The sequence below is a fragment of the Phyllopteryx taeniolatus genome, chromosome 23 (assembly GCF_024500385.1).
Source record: "Phyllopteryx taeniolatus isolate TA_2022b chromosome 23, UOR_Ptae_1.2, whole genome shotgun sequence".
NCBI lineage: Eukaryota > Metazoa > Chordata > Actinopteri > Syngnathiformes > Syngnathidae > Phyllopteryx > Phyllopteryx taeniolatus.
Genome location: NC_084524.1, coordinates 436415 through 459549, shown reverse-complemented (window position 1 = coordinate 459549; position 23135 = coordinate 436415). Strand labels below are relative to the sequence as shown.

Here is a 23135-nt window from a genome sequence, read left to right as displayed (position 1 = left end):
GTGTACTTCGGGTGGCTCGATGTGGGCACACGTCTCCAAAAGGAGGAAAGTCGTCCGACACGTGGCGAGTTTGCCGAGCTTTCCGCCAGTCAATCAAACTTGATTTCAACCGTTTTTGCAACTACGCTTTCTAGTTATTGTTTTATTTAATCATGTCCGAGATCTGGTTTCCCTCTCAGGGCCGTTATGGCTGTGAAAATCATAAATACATCATCGCCTCGTCATCTTACTGCTTATACGCAATTGATCATTGTGCGTATGAATTTGAAATCGGAAGTCAGGGAAAATAGTGACAAGCAAAGACCTAAGTTTGCAACTGTTGAATATTTTGTGAAAAGAAATGCCAAGAAAATGTGCAAATGTTTGTGGCAAAATGAAAGGAAAAAAATCCATTTAACCAGAAACATCAAGTGGACTTCATTTGCGTTCAAGAAATCATGTGGTGGGCCCAATCTTGCCCCTGGGCCATGAGTTTGACACCCGTTTTTAAGGGACTGGTGGGATTAGATCCATGTGTGGGGGGGGGGGGGGGGGGGGGGGGGGGGGGGGGGGGGGGGGGGGGGGGGGGCAATGTGGGATTAACCTGCTTTTCATGGGAAGATTTGTATTAAGGCTGCACACACTTACAGAACAAAAAATGAGGAACATCTGCAGGCTTCATCACGGACCGGGATCCGGATCCAGGGTATCGTCTTCTAGTTCCCGAGTCAAATTGTGCAGGGGGGGGGGGGGGGGGGGGGGGGGTCATTGCCGATTGGCAAAGCGCGTCACCTCAAGCGCACTCCATTACGCAAGACCCCGTGCCCCCCGACGCGTTCCGTGTAATCTGCCGAGATTGAAACCTGCTGCCCCCGTTAGAATCGAATCCCAGCTCACGCAGGAAACACTTCGCTTCCGTTCTGTCCACAAACGGGAACCAACTTAGAAGGTAGAATAGAAGTGAGCCACCTTGGAAAATATGACTTGAGTCAAAGTCTTAGCAGTAGCAGGCATTCTCAAAAAGCGCCGCCGTCATGAAACTACATTAAAGTACACTGCGTTTCAAATTGGCACGCGAAGGATATTTTCTTGCGTTTGGATACAAACGACAGTCGGCATCATTTTCAAGTCATCAACTAGTTGTCAAAATGTCATTCGAGCCTCCTTTTTCGGATGCTGTTTTGATCATGTCCCCATTTTTGGGCACTTTGACCCCACAAATTGACCGCCCTCAAAACTAGGATGGAATGACATTTTCAGGGGCTCAGAGGTTCGGAAGGTTTTGGGTCCAACATCTCCTGTACTTTTCTGACTTTTCGGTACTTTCATATTGCAGGCCGCGACATCCACTAACCAGAGGCTGAGCTTCGCTGTATTTGTTTACCCGGCAGCGTACGGTTAGAGCGCACTTTCTGTCCACGTGGGAACGTGGCACGTTTTTGTACCCTTGCCAAAAAATTGGAATACGTGTTCCGTATTTGTCAAATGGTTCTTGAATCAGGCGCAGGACTTGTAGCGCAGCCATCAAACCCGCTCGAGGACGATCCATTTCTTCATGGCGCCGGCGCCACCAAACAGCTTTCCTGTTTTCCCGCTCTTTAAATTTGCCACTGTCGACGCATTCGCTCGGCCATTCCCCCCCCCCCGAATCCCGCGGTAGGCCTTCTGTTTTGCCGAGCCTCTGCCGTGAGGCTTCCTCTGGCATTGAGTCCGCGGGGGAAGCGTGGCGTGTTATTGATCGAGCTTTACGATCACGCGAGCTCGATAGCTCGCCGAGGTCAATTGTCCCCCCCCCCCCCCCCGGCCCCCGTTGGCTGGAAAAACGTGCTTGCTTATCATGGCTCTATCTGCCCCCCCGCCGCCCCTGCCCCAATGCTGACAAATCCATACAACTATGTGGAGCACAAAGGCTCGGATTTAGCCGCCGGGCTCGAGCGAGGGGCGGGCTTGGAAGGGGGCGAGCCGGGGCCGGCGTGGAAATTTCTCCCGTTTTTGTCAAAGCAAAACAAGCGTCGGCCCCGTCCCGTCCAATCCTTCGTGACCCGTGACCGGTCAACGCTTTTATGCTGGAAAGGCAGCCAGATCGGGGCGGCCTGGAGAGATCTGGTTCGATGAGGAAGCTATTGACGGATGCGCTGATCAGATGCGCGTTTGAACAAAGAGACACCCGGTCTCACTCGCATAAGAACGTCCCCTCCCATTGGCTCGCCATTGCCAGCCGGGCTCCTCCGAGGGCCCCTCGAGGCCTCGGGCGGAATTGTGTTAAAGGGTCGACCGACACGACATGTCCATTTCATTCGGGTCCCAAACGCGTTCGGAGCGTTTCAGAGAATCCGAAGTGTCGATAGTGCCGGGCAGCGCGCTTCCTGTTAGGTAACGGAGGCCAATCGGGAGGGGTCAATCGATAAGGTCAGTCAATCGCGATTTATGATATATACTTTTGAGCACGTGACGTGACATTTCCGTACTTCTGGGGGACAAAACTCAAGCGTCCCCGTCGATCGTACACGAAACATGACAAGACCGAGAAAACAGGATCTGAGGATTTGAGCCTTTTTCTCTCGAGTTTCAATGACCGGAAGACGTCACATGCGACGCTCACTTCCGCTCTGCAGCTCAAATGATTTCGCCCGACGTGGCGCCCCCCTCACGTCGACAAACGATTCTGTTTCGTTCTTATTCCACCGGCGCGAGGTGAATTGTTTTGACCGGTGCCGGCGACATACGATGCGTTGTTGCTTCAGAAAGGTTTTGACTTTCATTCCAGCATGAGGAAATCAAAGGAAGAATATCTCGCGTTCGTCACGTCACGTCGCGTCGCGTCGCACATTGGGAAATGTTGGCGTCGCGTTTAAATAGCTGGCCGCAAGCCAACGGGGGCTGTATTGGCCCTCCTCGACCTTCCTTCCGTGACCTCCGAGCGCATGTCGTTACAAGGCCCAAAAATGTGGCGAGTACCTTTTGCTGTTTTGGTTACTTATCATCGATAGTGCAGAGAAGGACTGCTGGAGTTGGCGGATGAAATGCGGGGATGCTGAGCCCACCCCCGCCGTGTCTTGCGTGTAACCTTGAAATGACCTTAGGCCGGCTCGCCCGCCAATCAGCTTGCGGCCCGGAGCGCGGCCACCTGTTCGTGCGGGACGGCGGGCAGGAAAGAGGAGGGGAAGCGGGGATAGAAACGGTGGGAGAGCTCTGTAACCATGGTAACGTGCAACATCACCAGAAGCCCCCTCGCCTGCAGCAGCTTGAACCTGGCAGGGGGTGCGGGGGGGGGGGGGCCTCTTTACCTGACTCGATTCATCCAAATCACGCGGTCGGCCCGGCTAAGCGCATCGCTTTTTTCCCGAAGCGATGAAAGCGTTCGCTCTCATCCGACCGAGCGGGACGGATGCCGCCGCTGAGCCGAGACTGTGAAGCCAGAGAGGAGGCGCGCGCATTTCTTTCCTCCCCCCACCCGCCACCCGCCACCCGCCCGCTCCTCCCCCTCCTCTGTCAAAAGCTCCTCCTCTGTCCGTCGCCGCAGCCGAGCCCGGTGACATTTTGGTGCCGAACGAGAGCCAGAGGGCACCGGACTGCACGTTTGCGACACGCCGCCGTCTGCCGCCCGTGTCCGAGGTAAGACGAGACCTCGCGCGTCCGCATCCGCCGCGCAGACGTCGGCTGCTTGTGCTTCCCCCCCTCCGCCCCCCCCCCCCCCCCCCCCCCCCCCCCCCCCACATCTTTCTTTTCCTTGAAAACAGCTAAGAGGGCAAGCGCATCAGTGAAGGGCAGAGTTGCCGGCACGGCAGATGGGCTTCTAACCCTGTCAAAATAAGCGACCGCTAATAACAATCCTAGTAGTCAGCCCTTTTCAGCAGCGTCATCGCCGTTCGGAAACGGCCTCCTTGTTATTTCTCTTACTGCGGTTCAAAATCATCAGTCCCTATCAAGTTCTCGGTATTGTGTGTTGAACGGGACCTGGACTGTTTCTTGGTATTTTTCTCAGGCCACCGAATAAGCAAAACGTGCCTCGTCCGAAGTCGAAGTACAGTAGGTGTCAATTGATGCCCGCGATGGTCCCATCGATATGGATTTGCACGCAACGGTGCTCCGAGGGCCACAAAGGTACATTTTGTTGACGAGTCCTTGTGCCCCAACAGAAAATGTCCAAATAAGTACAGCATCTGAGGATGCTCGTTACAAATTCCTTTTTTTTTCCGAAGACGTTCTTATTGCCGCCGCCGCCGCTGCCGTTCTTTCCTATCTTAGACCGTTATGTGGCCCTCAAGTGACGACCAAAAGTCAAATCCCGTGCTGTCAATGCTCACTGTGTCTTTTATTCTTCAGTTGTTTTTCCAGCAGAGGCTAATATGAAGACAACTTTTGGCAAGCCAGATCCAGGAAAGCGCCAGCAGTCTTTTTAACACATTTGAGGTCCAAACCATGTTTTGCCAACCCCGGTAAAACCCACCCGACTTCCCCCTCGACCTACCGAGCCAGCCAGAGCCAGGGCGCCCCGCTGAACCGCGCAGAGATGGGTCCGCCGTGCTTCCGGCCGGCCGAGCCGCAGCCCGAGCGCAGGGCTCACCGGCGTCCGCGGCGAAAACTGAGCCCCGTGCGGATCTTGGGCTTTGCGGCGAGCCTGCTGGCTCTATGCGCCGTCTCCGTCTGCGCCTTGACGTGGAACTCTGTGGTCCCCCGGGAGAGCCTCCGGCAGCCGGCGCCCCGCCGGACTCTGCTCTTCAGCCGGCAGCGCGACGAGGCCGACGGGCCGGTCGCCGTGAAATCCGCCGCGGATGGCAACGAAAGCCACGGGGAGTACCCGCCGGACCTTTTCGGCCTCCAGGAGAGGCGCCGGGGCGCGGTGATCCTCCACATGTTCGGCATGATCTACATGTTCATCGCCTTGGCCATCGTGTGCGACGAGTTCTTCGTCCCGGCGCTCACGGTCATCACCGAGAAGCTGACCATCTCGGACGACGTGGCCGGCGCCACCTTCATGGCGGCGGGCGGCTCGGCCCCCGAGCTCTTCACGTCCATCATCGGCGTCTTCATCTCGCACAGCAACGTGGGCATCGGCACCATCGTGGGCTCGGCCGTCTTCAACATCCTCTTTGTCATCGGCATGTGCGCCATCTTCTCCAAGGAGATCCTCAACCTGACGTGGTGGCCGCTCTTCCGCGACGTCTCCTTCTACATCCTGGACCTCGTCCTGCTCATAGTCTTCTTCCTCGATAACTTCATCTCCGTGTGGGAAAGTGTCACGCTGCTGTCGGGATACGCCGCCTACGTCATCTTCATGAAGTTCAACGGAACTGTGGAGGGCTTCGTCAAGAACTGCATGAACAAGAACCAAGTGGTGGAGGCGGAGGCGCAGCCCAAGGTGAGTGGGCTTCTCCGTCACCTTCCCAAAGCCGGCAAAATTGCAAAATTTCCAGATCATTTGAAAGAGCCTTGCTTCAAATCGCGCCGACCGAGACAAAAAGACGTTCGTGTCAGGCGTCCGGCTCGGGGATTAACGAAACCTCGTGGAACGGGTCGGTCGCCCCGACGTCACCGCAGCCGGCCGAGGCGCGGCGACTTCGCGCCGACCGTTGCCATCGGATACCGGCGTGCAGATTATCAGCGCGGCTGTAGCGTTCCTCGTCGTCGCGTCGGGCAAGATTTGCTGCGAGCTCGCCTTTTCAAATCGAAATCGAAGAGGCACGGCTTTGTTTTTGCACAAGGTTGCGCTCAATTTGCGCGTTTGACAGGTGAGGGAGGAAGCGGGCGCGCCGGCTCGCTGCCAGGGAAGCGAGGTGACCTTGAGCCGCCCGCCAAGCATTGTGGGTGCGGACTGCGATGGCCGGGCGCCCGTGCCGGTGATGTTGCGACGCTGAAGGGAATCGGCTCTGGAGTTTCGGGCGGCAGTCCGATGAGTCGTCCGGGCTAACTAAGGCGACGAAGGCCCCGCGTAATTGGAGCGTAATCTTCCAAAGGGCTTGCCGTTTTTCATCAAGTCTTGACGCTTTTGGGACGTGCGCGTGTGTGTTATTTTCGGTTTTAATTTGCAATTTAGCAGGCGTCGAGTGAGGAGAAGCGGCTCAGACGATGGATGGATGTTCTGTGTCGTGCCCTCACATTGGGACGAATTATAGCGCCGCCAGACAGACGGCGGCGGCCGCCAAACTCGACGCGGTTTGACGGAAGAGGGCCGGCTTCTCGGTCGTGACGTTCCCGTGATGCATCGCGACACACGTGAGGCCCAAGGTGTGATGCGTTGCCTTGTAAGGACACTCTATCGTCGTGGTGGTGGTCCTGGTTTCCTCGGGAAGGCGGGAATGACCAAAAAATGGCAAATGGAAGTCTTGTAAGACTCTTGTAAGAGAATGGCCTCTGAATGTCATTGTGATCCCAAACATCCTTCCATCCATTCTCCTGTACCGCTTCTCCTCGCGTGCCGGAGCCTATCCCGGCCGACTCTGGGCCCTGAACTGGTCGCCGGCCAATCGCACGGCACCCAGAAACGAACCGGCATTCGCACCTGCGGGCAATTTAGAGTCTTCGAGGAACCTGCCGCGCATGTGCCCACGCAGGCACAGGGAGAACATGCATGCGGCGTATTTGAACCAGCCACCTCGGAACTGTGAGGCAGACGTGCTGGCCGGTTTATTCCATCCTGTAGTGAAATCCTGTATGCTAAGAAGCGATTTGGTGGGGCAGAAATGCTTGTGACATCTGTGCTGCCACAATGAAAAGAACAAATCGATTTGCTGAAGTCGCTGAAGTCGACGAATGATCTTTTTGGGAAGAGGGGCTTCTGGCATACAGCAGGCTACCTTGGATTCCGGTACACAAAACTGCTGGGTCACGTGCTGATCCTGACAAAATGGCTTCTCGCGGTTTCAGGTTTTCGATCTGTGCATTTCGTTTCAGCGACAGATGCCGAATACGCATCGCAAGTGGGAGGGTGGGCGGCGAACGAGCGAAGGGTGTCTTTCTACCTAATTACAATCGGCCGTCGGGAGGTCCAGCTCATTCTCCCGAAACCCGGTTTACTCGGCCTACTTTTGTATCGGTTAGCTTCATTAACAACGAACGGCAAGAAGGCAAAACGCGTGTCGGCCCCCCGCGGGACTTTCAAAGGAAAAGCACAGAGGCTTCGAGCACTCATTGAGCCTCGAGTCTGCCGGAAGTTGCTCTTGTCGTTCTAGTCGAAAAGTCAGGGCAAAGGAGCAAAGTCGTGCATCAGAATTGTCGCGCGTCGCTCAGTCCGTGCGCTAATCCCGGTCGGTGCACAGCATGTGATTTGATTTGGGCGGCACAGATGCGGGAAGGACGTCTTTACCTATTTGTTTACTTAATGAGCGCTCGGTCGGCGGGCTCATCTCGCAAGGGCGGCCAAAAGTGATTATTTGAAGATTCGTAGTCGTGTGAAGAAAATGCGTCCGTCGAGCCGTAGAGCGTGTCGGCGCACGGTATCGCCAACTGTCTCGCGTTCTGCTAAGCTTTTTAATCCGCTGCTCGGCGGCCCGACGTGACGCCAGTCGAGCCGAAAGGTCCGATTAACGGACGAGCGGGTGGGTCCCCGCGTACTGGCGGAGGGGTCGAACGAGGTCACGCGATGCCGCTCCCGACCTCCGACACGTCTCCTCGTCATTAAAATGCATTGCCGGCCAATTGAATTCAACTTCGTGACCGTAGGGGGAGCCCGGGAGCCCGGGAGCGCGAGCCGTCATTTATTCCTCACGTCGGCTTTATTGTCCATCGGTGAGCAAATCTGGCCTACGGAGCAAACGGTTCAGATTCCTCCGTCGTCGTCGTCGTCAGATAGGTTGCCGGCGCAGGGAGGCAGATGTTGCTTCCGCCGACACGGGAAGGGTTACGACCTCTGCTTGCCGCTGCATTAGCGAGCTATAAATAGCGTATGCCGGAGCCAGATTTTCCATCTTCAAAGATCGCTTCCAAAGTAGACTGCCGGCGCTTCCTTCCCCGTTGCCGTTGTCTCGTTTGGCGCGACGTGAAACTCGAGAACGTGCGGTCGCGCGCCAATATCCGTCCGCTCGCTTCGTCTACGGTGAGACATCAGCAATTGCGCCGCGGCAAAGGAAGCAATTTCACTGAAGTGGCCTGAAAGGTATTTCTTCACGACAAATAATGTATTGTTCCTCCTCTACTGTATCTATGCCAGCGACGTATAGTGACAGGCAGAACAATGACATACTCTTCCACCATAATATTTTTCGTTTTGGGTTTTTTTTCTTTACCTGACCGCCTGACTTTAAAAATGGAAGAGCCGTTTGTTGAGTTGGATCTCAGCAGGACAATAAAAGAGTCCAAGTTCTATCATCCGGCGCAGCTGCGGCACGACCGGACTTTGTTTGGACGAGCGTTGTTGTTCGGGGGGCCGCGTCGGTCGCTAATCGCGCTCATTTGCATCCCAGGTGCTTATTGTGTGATCTCGGGCGGATTAGCATATTGGAGTGCATTCAAAAGGAGTTAAACATCGCGGCGTGCCATTTGAAAAACAAATTATCGTCATGCGTGCGGCCATTGTGCGGCCCACTTCTGGATTCCGGATGAATAATGTCGGTGCCCTCGGCGCTCGAATTGGAAGAAATTGAAAGTGCAGCTGATGATGAGGCCACGAGCGATTGTTTGTCTCACATTTCAGCACCGCAGACAGCTCCCTGCATTCTTTTCTCAAGGCAACCGGCGCGAAGTTGGGCTCTTAAAGATCTGGAAAGTCAAATCAAGGTCAAAGCCTCTCCCAATGGAGCCTTCTTGAAAATCTCGGGCGGGCGGCATACTGTGCATACAGACTTGTTGTTGTTTTTCGGGGGCTGAGAAACTGAGAGCTCTATCGATCCCGAGCTATTTCTGAACGCGAGGATGAATTCGATAACTGCACTGTAAACGCATCACGTGAAGGGCACCGGGATCGTTATCTCGCCGGTTGTATGTGATGACAACCGGGACCCTCGGCATTTTGTATGCCGCCCCGCCCCCCGGGGCTGACGGGAAGCTAAATGGCTCCCAAGGTCACGCGGCTCATCGGGACCAACATGGAGGAAAGGGGGCGGGGGGAAATCATTCTCCAGTTTCACCTTTTGGAAAAGAGGAAGCGTGTTTTTCTGTGGCCTCACTTGCGTCGATGTGCGGTCAATTCCGCCTGATCGACAGTAACGATCGATTGATCGATGATCGAAAAGCCGCATTTGCCTTTTTAAGGTGGCGCAGCAATTTTGTGCTTCCGTCCTCTTGCGTCTCCCAGAAGCTGGCGCCTGATTGGTGGCTGGGTGAAGCGCTGCCTTGTGGGAAATCAGCCAAGCTGGCAGCTTCTGTAATTAGTTCTGCTTGTTAGGAAAAAATGAAGGGGTTACTAATGAGCAAGTGGGCGGCTTCTTGACTTGTGCAAATTTGATACCAACCCCCCCCCCCCCTTAAAGATGGTCATTATCATCTCCAGGCAAAATGGAAAGAGAGGGCAACGGCTGAAAGCGAGGCGCGCGTACGGCCGAATCTCGGAGGCTCTTCTGTCCCCTGCAGATTTGCAGCGCGAGAAGACCACTCACAGCGGGAACGTCGCACGTTGCCGTCACTTTGTCATTTCCGTGACGCGCCGCCTTATGACAAAACATTGGAATCTTACCTTCATGCTCGTTCCGTTGGCCCTTCAAACAACACATTTTGCCACTGGAACTAAAATACATTGACTTGATAAGCTTTGTAAAATAAGATATTGTATCTTCAAATTGAGAAAAAACGTCAAATGTCCTCAAATAAGTTAAGAGTAAGATTTAGATTTTTTGGGATTGTTTCACAAAAAAAGCAGGTGACATTTGAGCTTTTGCAGTGGCGCTTTTTTTGCGGTGATCTGCGCGACGGACTTCACGCCATTCAAAAATCATCAAATGTAATTCGTGAGATCATTTTGAGAAAGTCCTTGAAATCGTTCCGCGACTATTCCATTTTCAGCAGGGCAAATTTGGAAATGTCCAAAGTCGTCTTCGTGAGTGAAGGTGCCACCGTGTCCCGCGTCGCGCTTCTAACGCCGCCGATCGATCCCCCGCCGGGGAAAAAAATCCCAGTTCATCTGCTGGCCATTTGGGAGCCCGAAGTGGCAGCGCTCACGCGCGGGACACTTTGCAGAGCGATCGTTCCCCGAAGCGCGGCGCCGTGGGATCTTCGACCGCCCCGTCCGTCTCGCCGTCTCGCCGCTCCCGAGAAGCGTCCTGATGTGACATCACGTAAAACGTGCAAGGCGGGTATTAGAGGAGCGCGCAAACATACTAATCCCTCGATGTGATCATTAGTCCTAATATTTAACGTTGGCTTAACGAGCGACCCGCCGTGTCGTCTGGATCCGGCACCGGCACCGGCACTCGCCTGCGTCGGGCCAAAAGGAACAATTCAAGCTTGAGGAAACGATCGGGATGGAACCCCTGCGGCTTCGCGCCAGTCGCTCCATTTCAGAGCAGAAGCTTCTTGCGCGTTTGCAGCAATGATCTGCGACATCACTTTCCAGAGCGTCGGCCGCTCTTTTCTGTCATTTCTGCACAATTTCAATCCTTTGAGACCAGGATCCAGATCGTGTGACTCACGGGCACGCAGGATCTTGTCAGCACACGTCAGCGCCTCCGCATGTTGTCGAAAACGAGCGTGGAGGCCTCCGCGTTCCAGCATCCAAACAAAAGTCATCTCGCGAGAAGCTTTCAGAGGAACGGTTGGTTCGCACGCGTGCGCCTTTCGACGACAGACGTGCCGGGAGGATGGCAGGCGAGGGCGCGATTCTTCGACGGCCGGCCCGAGTCACGCGTCCGCTCTCCAAAAGTCGGCGGCCACTCGCACTTTATTTTTATTGATTTATTTTCGAGCCTCTTCTGGGCGACTTTCTTTCTTTTGACGTCGGTCCCAAGAAGGAAGCCGCTCCCAGCCGACGTTTACCGTCAAAGTCGCCAGAAAACAGATCATGGCATGTTGTCGCTTTCAAACGATGCGTCCATTTTCCCAGCTGTCATCGGGCAGGAGGCGGGGGCACGCCCTCAACGGGTCGCCGGCCGATCGCGCCATTTCAAACTCAAAAGTCGCAAAGCCTCAAGGCCGAACAACGCAAAACAACGCCACTGACGTGCTCGCGCTTGGCATCAATAGTCCCAGTTGCAGAAGCGACACATGGCTTAGATTCTTTATCCTCTGCAAAAAAAGGACTCATGGAACGGTTGTGGTCGAAGGTGTCCTTTTGTTCTTCGTCCATGTCTGCATGAGCGTATGACACGGTACAGCCCGACCGTCGGGTTCGCGGAAGGACACGGCCGTGTCGAAAATGTTTCCGAGTCGTTTAGCCAAACGGCGCGGCTCGCCTGCTCGTAGCGCGCTTTCCGTTTCGGCGTTTCGGCAACAGAAAAGTCCATAAATGATGCCGCCGTTCGCCGATCGTGCGGAAAAGGAGGCTGAACTCCCCGTTCCGGCCGTGAGGCGGGTGCACCCTTTCCAAACAACGCATCATCCCCTCAAACGTGTTTTGCGGTCGTCCGCTGTGACGCCTCGCTATCGTTGTGTGCGCCATGCTTCACATCTTTGTCTTGCTCTTTTCTCTCTTTCTCTCCCCCCTTCTTTTCTGACCGTCCTGGTTGTTTGTGTCGGATGAGAAGGCGAGTCCGGGGACGCCCGAGGATGACGGCAAGTTGTCGGTAGGTGTCCCGCCCGTCTCGTTGAAATTGCCTTTTGTGTGTGGCTCTTCCACAGCGTGACGTGTGTGTCCTCCGCCATACCGTGACTTTGTCTTAACTTCATCCGACCCAGAGTCGTAACCGCTGTTATGTAGAAAATCCAGCCGCTGGGTTTGGAAGAAAGGGGCCGCGCCGCGCCATTCACACCTGACGGACGGACGGGCAAGAGGGCTCCCGAAAGTGGAGCACGGAACGGCGGAACGGCCTCGGCGGCGCGCCGCTTGAAAAGTGCGACCCGAGGGCCTCCCGTTAGACGCGGACGACGGCGGGCCGCGTTCCGACATCGCCCGCGGGTTTGAGGCGAAAGCGGAGCGGCTGGGACTTTTCTCCCTCCCGACCGAACGGAGCGCGGAGATGCCGTAGATGTGGCAGGAAGGCTTTCTCACGCCGTCTCTCTCGCTCTCCTCGCAGGCCAGACCGCGACTCCAACGGGGGGGCAGCTCGGCCTCCTTGCACAACAGCTTGATGAGGAACAGCATTTTCCAGCTCATGATTCACACCTTGGACCCTTTAAGTGAAGGTGAGCTTTTGGGATTTGAGCCCAGCGCGGTTGGTGACGTCTGCGCTGTGTGTCCACAAACCGTATTTCCCACAAATTGTTCTCACTTGCCTGTTCTGTTGTTTTCCGATTTTTGTTCTCTCAAATTGATAAAGAGGATGCAAATAAGAAATGTGACTTTCAGTCTTTTCACCTGAGATCCTAACAGTTTGCAATTCCACAATTCGGTGGCGGCAACACGGACGAGCTCCAACGAGCGATAAGAATCCAACTCAAAAGCGACCGGGCGAGCCGAGCCCGGAATGAGTCCGCTCACGGGAAATTAGTGCCGGTGCCCGTTAGCACGGATCATCTTGAACTTTAGCCATCGTTAAAAAGCGTCCAAGATGGAGGCGCTCCTGCCTGAGAGAGAGACCTCTATCGTGCTCCAGATGGTGGCAGATTGGAATGAATGGAAACGGAGTGCACAGGAAAATGGAAACCTATCGGCGCAAACGGCCAGCGTGTCGTGTTTGCCGGAAAGGTCCGCATGCTTCCCCGACGTGCGCACGCGGGAACGTCGTCGGATGGCAGTTTTGCCGGCATCTCGGAGCGTTTTTGGCTTTTAAGGAGCGAGCGCGCGCGGGCGCGGGCGCGGGTGCGTGCATCTATTTTTCATGGATGGTTCTCAAAATAAGTTGTGAGCGCTCCAGAGCTGAGGAGAAAGTCTGAGGTTGCGTTTCGACTTCTTCACCTTCACCTTCACCGTTTGGACAAAACGGGCTTTACGTTAACAGTCGGCGTTCTACGTCGGGTTGTTCGATATCGCTTCTTTCAGACCGAGACCGCTACAAGTATCCAAAGTCGAGTACTCGCCGCTACAGCGTACCGAGACCACTAGCGCGCGCGTCAAACTCATTTGACATTTGCCGTCGACTGGGAAAACATATCATAATAATAATAATAATGATGAGATACGTATAGCAAATGGATGGATCCCTCGTTTGGAAATCAGAAGTCAGGGATAATAGTTTGTTCAAGTTGCTGTGAACGGAAAATGCTTGCGATGTCTCAACGATACTATTTATCATTCTGTTCTGAAAATTTGAGCAAGAATCGTGGAAGTGATTTGGCCCCCGGGCCTTGAGTTTGACACCTGTGGACGAGTACTTTTTTTCTCCATCAAAAATGTCAGCGAAGACATTGGCAGATAACTGCCAACAAAGACCTTTCAAAGACGGTCGGCCGACGCGCGCGATCGCCGCGGTGCCGCTCGCAGGACATTTCGCGAGCGCCCGATCCCGAGTAACGAGGCCCGACGCCTGCCCTTCATTTTGCACGAATATGCGCTGAATTGTGTTCCCGATCCAGTGGCGCAGCTTCGGCTTTTGATCCCTTTCGCTCCCACAAGGTGACGAGATGATCCGAGGAATTGAATTCCAAGTCTGACCGCACGAGCGTCGCGACTCTCCTGCTGCTGCTGCTAGTTACTGCCTTGCAGCGAGATGAGCGCTGTCCATTTCAGAGAGTTTTCCGTCTGATGTTTTTAGAGAGCGCGCGCGAGAAGGCGCTGGACAAATGGCGTCCCCTCGAATGTGACTGGATTGAGAACGCTTTGCTCCAATATAAATTAATCGTGTGTCTGTTTGTGTCTCTCCGCTTCTTTCTTCTACTTTCCCCCTCAGAATTTGCGGACTCCGGTGAGTTGATCTCGTTTGTGTAAGCCCCGCCCCCTCCCATCCTCCCGACAACCCGGCGGCGGGCAACTCTTTCTCCCGATGTGCCCTTCTAGCGTTGAGCGTTTAGTGCCGCCGTTGGTCAACCGCGTCCATCTGCCCGTCCTCCTCCGTGGATGTCTCGTCCTCACCGAGCCCCTCCTCTCCCTCCTCTTAGTCAATGCGCTCGACGGTTATCGGCAGTCGTCAGCGGAGTCCCGCGTTGCGTTCGCGACCCGGCGTCCCGGCCGGACGGGCGACCTTCCTCGGGATTTCTGGTCGATGAACCGCGTTTGCCGTTGGAACAGAGCTGCGCTCCCCCGCGCTTTTTTTCTTCCACTTGCACAAATGTCTTCGTTGTCTTTGGTTGCCCAAAAATCTTGACTAACCGGGCAGATGAAGTCACCGTATTTCTTTCGAAGGCTTTCTTGGAGCGCCTCCTTCGTGTCGGGCCAAAACCAAATCACTGTCCTCGATGTCGCCGTTAGGGGAAAACAACTATCTCTCAGCTATCTCTCTCTCTTTTTTCTGATGACTTTTGACTCTCACTGCCTACGCTAGAAGACAAATACTCTCGCTATACTTTGCTTCTTTGTCAAAAGAGGCCCGTTGCTTTTTCTTCCGCCTCCTCGGGTGACGGCACCAAACAAGGTCAGGTCAACCACTGACCCCTCCGAGCTCTTAATTCATGCGACGTGTCGGATTTTTGGGGAGCCCAATGGAAGGTGATACAAGTTTCTTCATGCATGTCAAGTTATCAAAACAGATATTCTATGTCATTGACAGTAAAAAAAAAAAAAAAAATCATGACTTTTGTACTTCAGTGCATTTTCCAGCACACGTTGTTTTTACTTTGGTACACAGGATTGAACCGATACTTGCCTTTCCGAGGAAGACTCCAAATATTTTGCTGTCGTTGCTTTTTCCAATCTTTCAACTTCAATTCTGTCAAAGTAGCGAAAAAGCGTGGGGGCGCGGCGAGCCGTCACATGTCCACGCAAACAGAGAGACGAGCACATTGCACGCCACGCTTCTGCGTCCTGTGAGCAGCCTCGCGCCAGCCAAGTGAACGAATGGATGCTTAAAAGCTTTTTTTTTTTTTTTCTCTCTCTCTCTCCCCCCCCCCCCCCTCATCACCACCACCGAAGCTCCCACCCACTCCAGCACGAGCGAGACAGAGCGGCTGCGCGTGCGCTCAGTCAGATGGCCGGGCGTAGGTTTAGAGGGCACGCTGCAAGGGCAAGAGGGCCGCTGGTAAACAACTCCCACCTCTCTCTCCTGGGAACGGGGGAGCGCAGCGATCTCCGAAAGGAGCACTTTTCACAAAAGGTCATTGGAGTTTGGATTTCCCGTCGCGCGCCAAAATCCTCTTCGATGGCTCATTTTATCCGCTCCAAAACATTGCGTGTAAAGCGTCCCCATCAAAATGCGCGCCCACGCCGAGCCCCGACTGGACAAAAAGCCGTTTTTAATTTCTTGGCAAACGCGTCCTCTTCCCGAACTGAATTGCCAATTGAACTGGCGCAAAGGAGCCTGTTTTCCGTGGCCGACCGGTGATTCTTCTGCGGCCGTCGAAGCGGACTTTCAATCTCGAGGCGACAGAACGCCGCACGGCTCCCGCAGAGTGACGGAAGAGGCGAACTTTTACGCCGGCTTCAAGAGTTATGGGATTGGTTTTCAACACTTTCGATCGGTTAGGGGACAGACCGATAGATAGTATTGATTGGCGATGAAATATTTGGAGGTCGACGTAGCGCGAATGCTAATTGCGGGGCGATTCCCCAGCCGAGCTCTTGAGAGGAGGAGAGGAGGACTCGTCTATTTTGCTTTGTTTTTCTTGCATGTTGCCAGCATGGTTGGTTGGCCAGTCAATGTTTTTGTTGCAGCTGATAACTTCCCGTTGAGTGTGCGGTGTTGACGCTTTCCCTTTTCTCTGTGTGTCCGTTGCCCTCGCCCTTCCTTGTCTTTTTGCTGTGGCCTCGTAGAGCTTGGGACTTATGGGAAACTAAAATATTATCACTCAATGACCGAGGAAGGTAAGGCCCGAAAATGTTCCCTCCGTTTGGTTCTTCTCCGTCTCCGCCATGAGCGCCTCACCTTCATTCTTTCCTTTGTGTTTGTTTCGCCTGTGACGGACTGCCGCCGTTTGTCCTTTTTCTCGGAGATTTCACCGCAAAGGGCAAAGGGCAAATGGCGGGAGTTTTGTACCGTGGTTATCATTTTGCGGTGCTTCAGTACCTTCTCGAGTCGATCCTGTTCAGGTCGCCGGTGTTCTTTTAGAAAATGCTCATACACTACGGAGGGTTTTCGTCTTTCCTTTTCTTTCTTCGGCCGAGGAATCCGTCATTGGTGAGCGAGCTTCCGCTCGTAGCTTTGGCGGGCACGAGGCGCATTCGCCCCGAGTGGAGTGAGTCGTCCGCACGCACGGCGCTCTCATAAGAAGCAGAGCTCGCGTTACGACAAATTGGAGCACCGGCGACAACTCGAAGCTTTCCATGTCATTTCGAGGCAGTCGAAATATGTCGAATATGCGCACGTTAGCCGGGCCTCCCGGGAAACACATTTGTCACTTTCAAGCCAATTTCCACTTTCAAACCGAGTGGCCTCGCAATGAAAACAACGCTTGAATGTGGCAACTGGGATTGTTGTTGTTGTTGTTGTTGTTGTTGTTGTTGTTGTTGCAGCAGCTAGCCCATGGCAGACAACAAATCAATTCGGATTTAGTGCAGAAAAGAGCAACACAATGAAATCCTGTTACGCTAGCTGACGTTTCCAGCAGAATGCGGCCGAGCTTCGATCTCCTCTCATCTCATTGCACAACAGAAACACGGAAAAGATGCGCGAGCGCGCGTAACGGCGGAGATGAGACGGAGGCAGTTGTTGCCCAACGATTTTGCCGGAAGGTCACGGACGCGTGTTGACGTGTTCGGGCAGAGCACATATTGACATTGGCAGCGTGTCGGGCGCTGCCAAATCAGCCGTGCCCTCCAAAAATGAAAAAGCCATCGATTGCAGCAGGCCGAGCGGTCGGAGGCAGGGCACGCACGCGGTCCTGCTCTTCTGCCAAAGTCCCACGCGTACCTCCTTTTATATTGCAAGAATAACCATGTCACTTGATGCGGATGCGGATGCTTGCGGCGACGGGAAAACGCCCCGCGCGTGCAGTCGGCGCCTTGCGTGAGAAGGTCGCGAGGCCTCGAGGGCACGCCGCTTACGCAAGCGGCGAGGTCACGGCGTTTCATCGACGTCCGATTTTTCATTTCGCCGTCGTGCGTCACCGCGTTCCGGTTTTGTTTTGTTTGTTTTAAATCGAGCGCTGTCATCCAGCCAAGATGGAGACGTCCGTCGGTGTCATTTGCGCCAAACGTGCGTCCGAAGCAGCAAATGTGTCCTGGCGGTAGTTAGCGGCCGGGCAAGGCTAATTTGTCGTCACGAAACCACACGCGGCGAAACGCGTGTCCGAGGGGACGCTGCCGATTGCGGAAAAGGAGCGCCGGATGCTGAGAAGGGGGGAGTCGTCGTCTCCTGTTCGAAACTTTGCTTTCGTGCGCCACTAACCTCTGACCCCTCTCGTTAGCTTTCCATGCGCTGAAAAGAAAGCGACGTGAGCGAGCTGACCTCCAGACCCCGAACGTGAGCGACTCGCCCGCCGAAGACGAGGACGTGCGGGAGCGTCGCTTTCTTCGACGTCAGGAGCGCTCCTGCGCAGACCCGCCTCGCCGCCGCCGGCTTTTCGGGGAGGAAACTCGGTCGGCCCTTTTAACGAGCGCGCCGGCTCTTGTTTTGCAGGGAAATTCCGAGAGAAAGCCTCCATTCTTCACAAGATCGCCAAAAAGAAATGTCAAGTGGAGGACAGCGAGAAGGCCAACGGAGTCGCCAGCCGTTCGGGTAGGAAAAGGACGGCGGCGGCGGCGCTAGCCCTGACCCTGACCCTAACCCTAACCCCTAACCCTTAGTGAGCCCAAGAAAAACTGTGTACATTCATGAGGATGCGTGTTAGTCGAGGAAGTTTCATCCCTTTGCCCGCCCGTGACGATACGCAAGACAAATCTTTCCGTCAAATTGGATCGTTTTGCTCGATTCGGGGAAGACTTTGCTTCCCATTGGAGCAAGGCCCCGCGCTCGGACGCCTTCGGTGCGGAAGAACTCGAGAAGGCTTCTTCCAAGCGGGGCCCGGCGGCCAATCACGCGCGCGCGCTCGTCCCTCGAAAGGGACGACGGACGAACAGTATTGTGCGGCGCCATCAAAGTGAAGCGGAATTATGCTAACAGCGCCGCATTAACATGTTAGCCTAGGCGACACGTAAGGCCGGACAGTATCGCTTTCGATTGGCTGGGTCTCGTGAAATCCAGATGGTTCCTGGTCGTCATGGAGTCTTTTCCATCTCTCACCTTCCTGCGCAGATAGGAACCTGCCAAACAGCTCCAGCGTGCAAGTGGAGGTGACCCCGCCCATGAACGGCACCGCCGGCCAAGAGGGGGAAGCGGTAAGGAAGATTTCGGCTCGCTCGCTCGACCGCGGCCGGATTTCGTCCAAGAGCAGAATCGTAAATTTCAAACGTTGCTTCTTCGGGTCAGGCCGGACGCCATCTTGTGGCATCTAAAGGCAATTGCAAACTTTTGAGTGTGGGCAAAGAATCTTTGTGGGGGTTGACCGCGTTTCTATTTATTTGGTCGTCGTCGCCTCGCTAAAACGGCAAACGGCAAACGGGAAAAGTATGACGTTCGCTGTGGTTTCTCGACGCCCAGCAACAAGTGGCAAATCATTTTCAGAACGAGTTGCGGTTGCCGACTTACGGCTCCGGGTGTCGGGGGCCCGCAAAAGCAAATCGTGTGCGCCGACCCAAATTGCAATTTGTCTTCGCTTTTATTAACGTTGAGCTATTTCTTGCTCACTCTTTTTTTTTGGTTTTTCTTTTCAAAGTGTTTCCGTTGACTTTGTGGACCGTGACAAAAGGCAATTCGACACGCCGGCATTTTCGAGCCGAGGGTCGGCCGTCGTCCGAGCGCAAGCGCTTAGCGTGCCAGAACGTGGGATATTTTTGTCGGACGTCGGCGGTCCAAGAAGACGGCGGGAGCCGCTCACGCCTCACTCGCAGTCTTTGGCAAGCGTTCAGAAGTGAAGGGGAGAGCTCAGGCCAAATTTCCTGGAAGCTAAACTAATTATTTCTTTTCAGTGATCCCTGACTGCATGCAAATATTGCCTTTTTGAATATTCATGAGAAAGCTAAATCTGCAAATGAATAATTTGCAAATGAATTTGCCGCATATCGTCGGGATGTTCGAAGAAGAGCGACGGTATACGTCGGCAGCTCGTGTAAACGAAGCCCGTCTCTCCCGGTCCAATACTCTGATCAAATGTCAGGTCGCATACAAGGTCGGGCCGCTCCGGGGGGGCCGGAAAGGCCCCCGTGGGGGCTGGCATTTGGGGAGCGGGGAGCGCCGCCTCCCGAGCGGATTGGAAATAGCGGCGTGACGGCGCCCCGGCGCGCGGGGTTTGCCCAATGCGGGTCGAGAAGGAGGAATGAAAGCGCCGCGGGGGGCTGACGGCGGATGTGGGCTTTCAGGCCCAAGACGAGGAGGAGGACGACCAGCCCCTCAGCCTGTCCTGGCCCGAGTCCGGCCGCAAGCGCTTCACCTACCTCTTCATCATGCCCGTCGTCCTCCCGCTCTGGTTGACGCTGCCCGACGTCAGGAAACCGGTAGGCCCGTTCCTTTGCCGTCGCGCCGACGCCGGCGCGTCGCTGACGTCTGTTGCGTCGTCGTCTCTCCTCCTGCTCTGTAGTCGTCGAAGAGGTTCTTCCCCCTCACCTTCGTGGGTGCCATCTGCTGGATCGCGGCCTTCTCCTACCTGATGGTGTGGTGGGCTCACCAGGTGACACCGCCTCCCAAACGCGGCTCGCGAAATAGATGAGCTTTGATTGACGCCCAAGCTTCGGGTGCTTCTTTTTTGCAGGTCGGGGAGACCATCGGGATTACGGAGGAGATTATGGGCCTGACCATATTAGCGGCCGGAACCTCCATCCCCGACCTCATCACCAGCGTGATCGTGGCACGCAAGGGCCTGGGCGACATGGCCGTGTCCAGCTCCGTCGGCTCCAACATCTTCGACATCACCGTCGGGTACGTCGGCGGACGGCGAGCGGGCCGTCGAGCTCGTTTCCGACGTCCTCGCCTCCCCTCCCCTCCCCTCCCCTCCCCTCCCCTCGGAGAGATCGGATTCAAAACGGTTCCGCGTCTCGTCACGTTGTTACGTACACGGTACACCGTCACGCGGCAAACCCGGTTAGCTGACTTCGTGACTACGCGACGCTAAGGAGGCGATCGCTTCGAAAATGTTGATTTCTTTATGTATACAAATATGATGTATGGAAAGACGAACATAGCCTAACCATTGAACGCCGTCATCTTGGTGACATCTTGTGTTTCACGACGTTTCAAGTTCCCACGGCTGCTTGAAAACCGTCTCCTTCGCCGTCGGTTTTGCCGGTCGCGCGTTCGCCCGCCGGAGCGCTGCGACGGATCGGCAGTGAGGTTGATTTCTTCGACTGCTGTTTTCATTCTTTGGAGGTGAACGCAAACATTTGAACGCTCGTGCACACAAACTGAATGTTTGAATCGGAAGTCGTGGGAAATTTAGAGTTTGCGTTAAAAACAACAAGCAGACTTTTTGTCACATTTGCAAAAGCTGGCAGTCGTACGTTCGTCAAAAAATCTGGGGAAAAGTAGGGCGTCGCCCGCTGCCGGCTCGCCAAGTTCACGTGCGCGACCGGGGCGGCGCCGTTGCGATCGTTCCCGCGGGTGCTTATGCCACGCCCCCAAGGGTTCCAACAGACCCTTTTTTTCTGTGACGTATTTGCTCGGAATTTATTGTCCGTTTAGTTTTTCTCCGAGCGCTCTGCGCAACCTCACCTTGAAAAAGACTCTCTCGACGCGCCTGGTTACAAAAGGAAGAATATTTGGCCCCAAAGTGGCAAGCGAGCAATTTAGTGCTCGTTGATGGAGTGCGACTGCTAAATGAGCCCCCGCCGGGCCCAAGAGAGGGCGGCGAAACTGTGATCGCACAGCGCGCTTTTATTTGATTCGATTTTGGCTGACTTTTGACAGGATGCTACGCCGACCTTGCCCTCACGCGTCCGTCCGCCTTCTTGCCGTCCTTTTCCGCAACTGACGAGACGCGTCGCAGGAACGGATTTGACCTTTCGGGTGTACGAAAAGCGGGACAAACTTTTGACCCCCCCCCCCCCCCCCCCCAACAACAAGCGGTCAAACCGAATGAAATGATATGAAAAGTAGCGCATATGAAAAGCGAGGTTCCGCTGCGTAAGTCTTCCCAAAAGTTTTGAGTCCCGAGTGCGAAAGTCGGCCGCGTTCCTCTCAGTCCCTCCGATGGACTTTTTTGTGCACTTGCAGACTCCCGTTCCCGTGGCTCATGTGGTCCCTGCTCAGCGGCTTGCAACCGGTGGCGGTGAGCTCCAACGGCCTCTTCTGCGCCATCGTGCTGCTCTTCCTCATGCTCCTCTTCGTCATCATCTCCATCGCCGCCTGCAAGTGGCGCCTGAGCAAGCTGCTGGGCTTCATCATGTTCATGCTCTACTTCGTCTTCCTGGTGGTCAGCGTCATGCTGGAGGACCGCGTGCTCATCTGTCCCGTGTCGGTCTGAGCCCCCCCCGCTCCCCCTTTTCCCCTTAGCGACAAGAATCATCCCGGGCGGCTCTCCTGTGCGACGCAGTCGGGAGAACGTGCGGTGGGTGGATGCGCAAAACTTGCTCTTAGCCATTAGTTATTTCAGTAGCGGGGGAAGGGAAGGCGGCGCATTCCGGCCAAATGTAGAAGCGTTATGCATGCCATTCGTGTCGTTAGATTGGGCTTTTCGAGACTGGCGGGTTGAGGAGAAGGAGAAGCACCGAAGAAGAAGATGCAAGACGGCGTCTCCCGTCAGTGAAGAGGCTCCTTCGACAAAAAACAAACCACAACAACAAAACCCACTTCGTTCTTCACCGCCACACCCTTCAGAGGATTTTCTTTTTCGCTTTCAACACTTTTCCAGGAGATAATTAGCAGTCGCGCTCGACGAACTGGAGCAGGACAATCCGCTCCCTCCGATTGTAGATAACACGCCACACGCCGGTCACCGTTGATGGGCAGCGTGTAGCGCTTCGGCCCTCCTCCCGGCTGCGTGCGAGAAGACCAGAAAATGTACCCAAATGTCCCCTTTTCCGGCATGTTCCGTCACCACGTAGAAGACGCGTAGGCTGCCTGATGTCTCGCTCACTTTCTGGTGAACGAGGTGTGCGAGCCGCAATGACCTTCCCTTAGTTGTCAGCCTCTCAGTAGCTATGTAACCTATCAAAATGGACACCCCTGAACTTCTCATCTCAATCTCAATCTCTGAGAATAAAGAGCAATATACGTGTTGTCGTGCGTCTGGCCCGCACCCGTCCGCCCGCCCTCCGTTTGGCCTGGTTACCCACCGACCGTACAACTGAACTGTTGACTTTTATGCATTCACTTAGAAAGGATAGCAGGTTTTACTTTGTAAATATCTATTTTTGTCCTTTCATTTCAAAAGAGCAAAACCGCTTTGGATAGGACTTGTTTTTTTTATACCGATGTTGAGCAAATGTAGGGCCGCCGCCGCCGCCGCCAACATTTGCTCACGTATTGAAGTGCAAAAAAACGAAGCATGAAAGATCCACTAACTGCCTCTCGAAGGCTTGTGCGGTATATCCTCTATTATATTGTCAGTCCCATCTAATTTTTGCTTGAGTTTGGACAATCGTCCTCTCTGACAAGTGTGCACTTGATGGAAGGTGCGCTCCAAAGTTGACTTTTGATTGGCTTACCGAGGTGAGCGAGCGTGGGACTCGACCGCTGGCACCGAGGAAACGTTTTGCACTGGAAATCTCTTCATTTTCTTGGTGTTAATGTCATCTGGATTTCACGTGTACATATATGCAGATCCAAATTAACCATATAATCTATCGATGTACAACGCATTTGTCTCTATGTAAAAACAAAGTAATATAATGAAACGAATAAAGCTGATCTGATTCTAATATGCAACTTAATGTCTACTGAATTTTGTTTTTTTATTATTAGTAGTAGTAGTAGTAGTAGTAGTAGTTTTTACCTCGTGCCTATTTGTATTGGTATGAAAACCGACGCTATGCATCATGGGAACCGCAGTGGCTAGAAAATGGCGAACGCACCCCCCCGTATTTATTTATTTAATTTATTTGTTTATAGCATTCTGGATAGCGTAGTGACTCT

General features: G+C 54.3%; 1 protein-coding gene across 6 annotated transcripts; it reads left to right on the top strand.

Annotated features, from left to right (window-relative positions):
- Nucleotides 1-1802: 1802 nt before the first annotated feature.
- On the top strand, nt 1803-22928 carry LOC133472656 (sodium/potassium/calcium exchanger 2-like). Of its 6 annotated transcripts, XM_061763796.1 has the most exons (12): nt 1806-3594; nt 4306-5341; nt 11592-11630; nt 12081-12189; nt 13833-13847; nt 15848-15898; nt 17652-17750; nt 18267-18349; nt 19430-19564; nt 19648-19737; nt 19819-19985; nt 21276-22928. In XM_061763796.1, exons 2-12 carry the CDS (start codon nt 4493-4495, stop codon nt 21523-21525), a joined length of 1887 nt encoding a protein of 628 aa, XP_061619780.1. In that variant the 5' UTR covers nt 1806-3594; nt 4306-4492; the 3' UTR covers nt 21526-22928. The 6 variants fall into 6 exon arrangements, with proteins under 6 accessions (XP_061619781.1, XP_061619784.1, XP_061619785.1 ...); XM_061763797.1 differs by lacking the exon at nt 11592-11630 and having other exon boundaries at nt 1803-3594; XM_061763798.1 differs by lacking the exon at nt 15848-15898 and having other exon boundaries at nt 1807-3594.
- Nucleotides 22929-23135: the final 207 nt, after the last annotated feature.

Excerpts from the sequence above, each read along its gene's own strand:
- LOC133472656 (XM_061763796.1), top strand. The coding sequence starts at position 4,493 with ATGGGTCCGCCGTGCTTCCGGCCGGCCGAGCCGCAGCCCGAGCGCAGG. Across the intron at positions 17,751-18,266 it reads CGGAGTCGCCAGCCGTTCGG|ATAGGAACCTGCCAAACAGC; the intron begins GTAGGAAAAGGA and ends CTTCCTGCGCAG. Across the intron at positions 19,986-21,275 it reads ATCTTCGACATCACCGTCGG|ACTCCCGTTCCCGTGGCTCA; the intron begins GTACGTCGGCGG and ends GTGCACTTGCAG.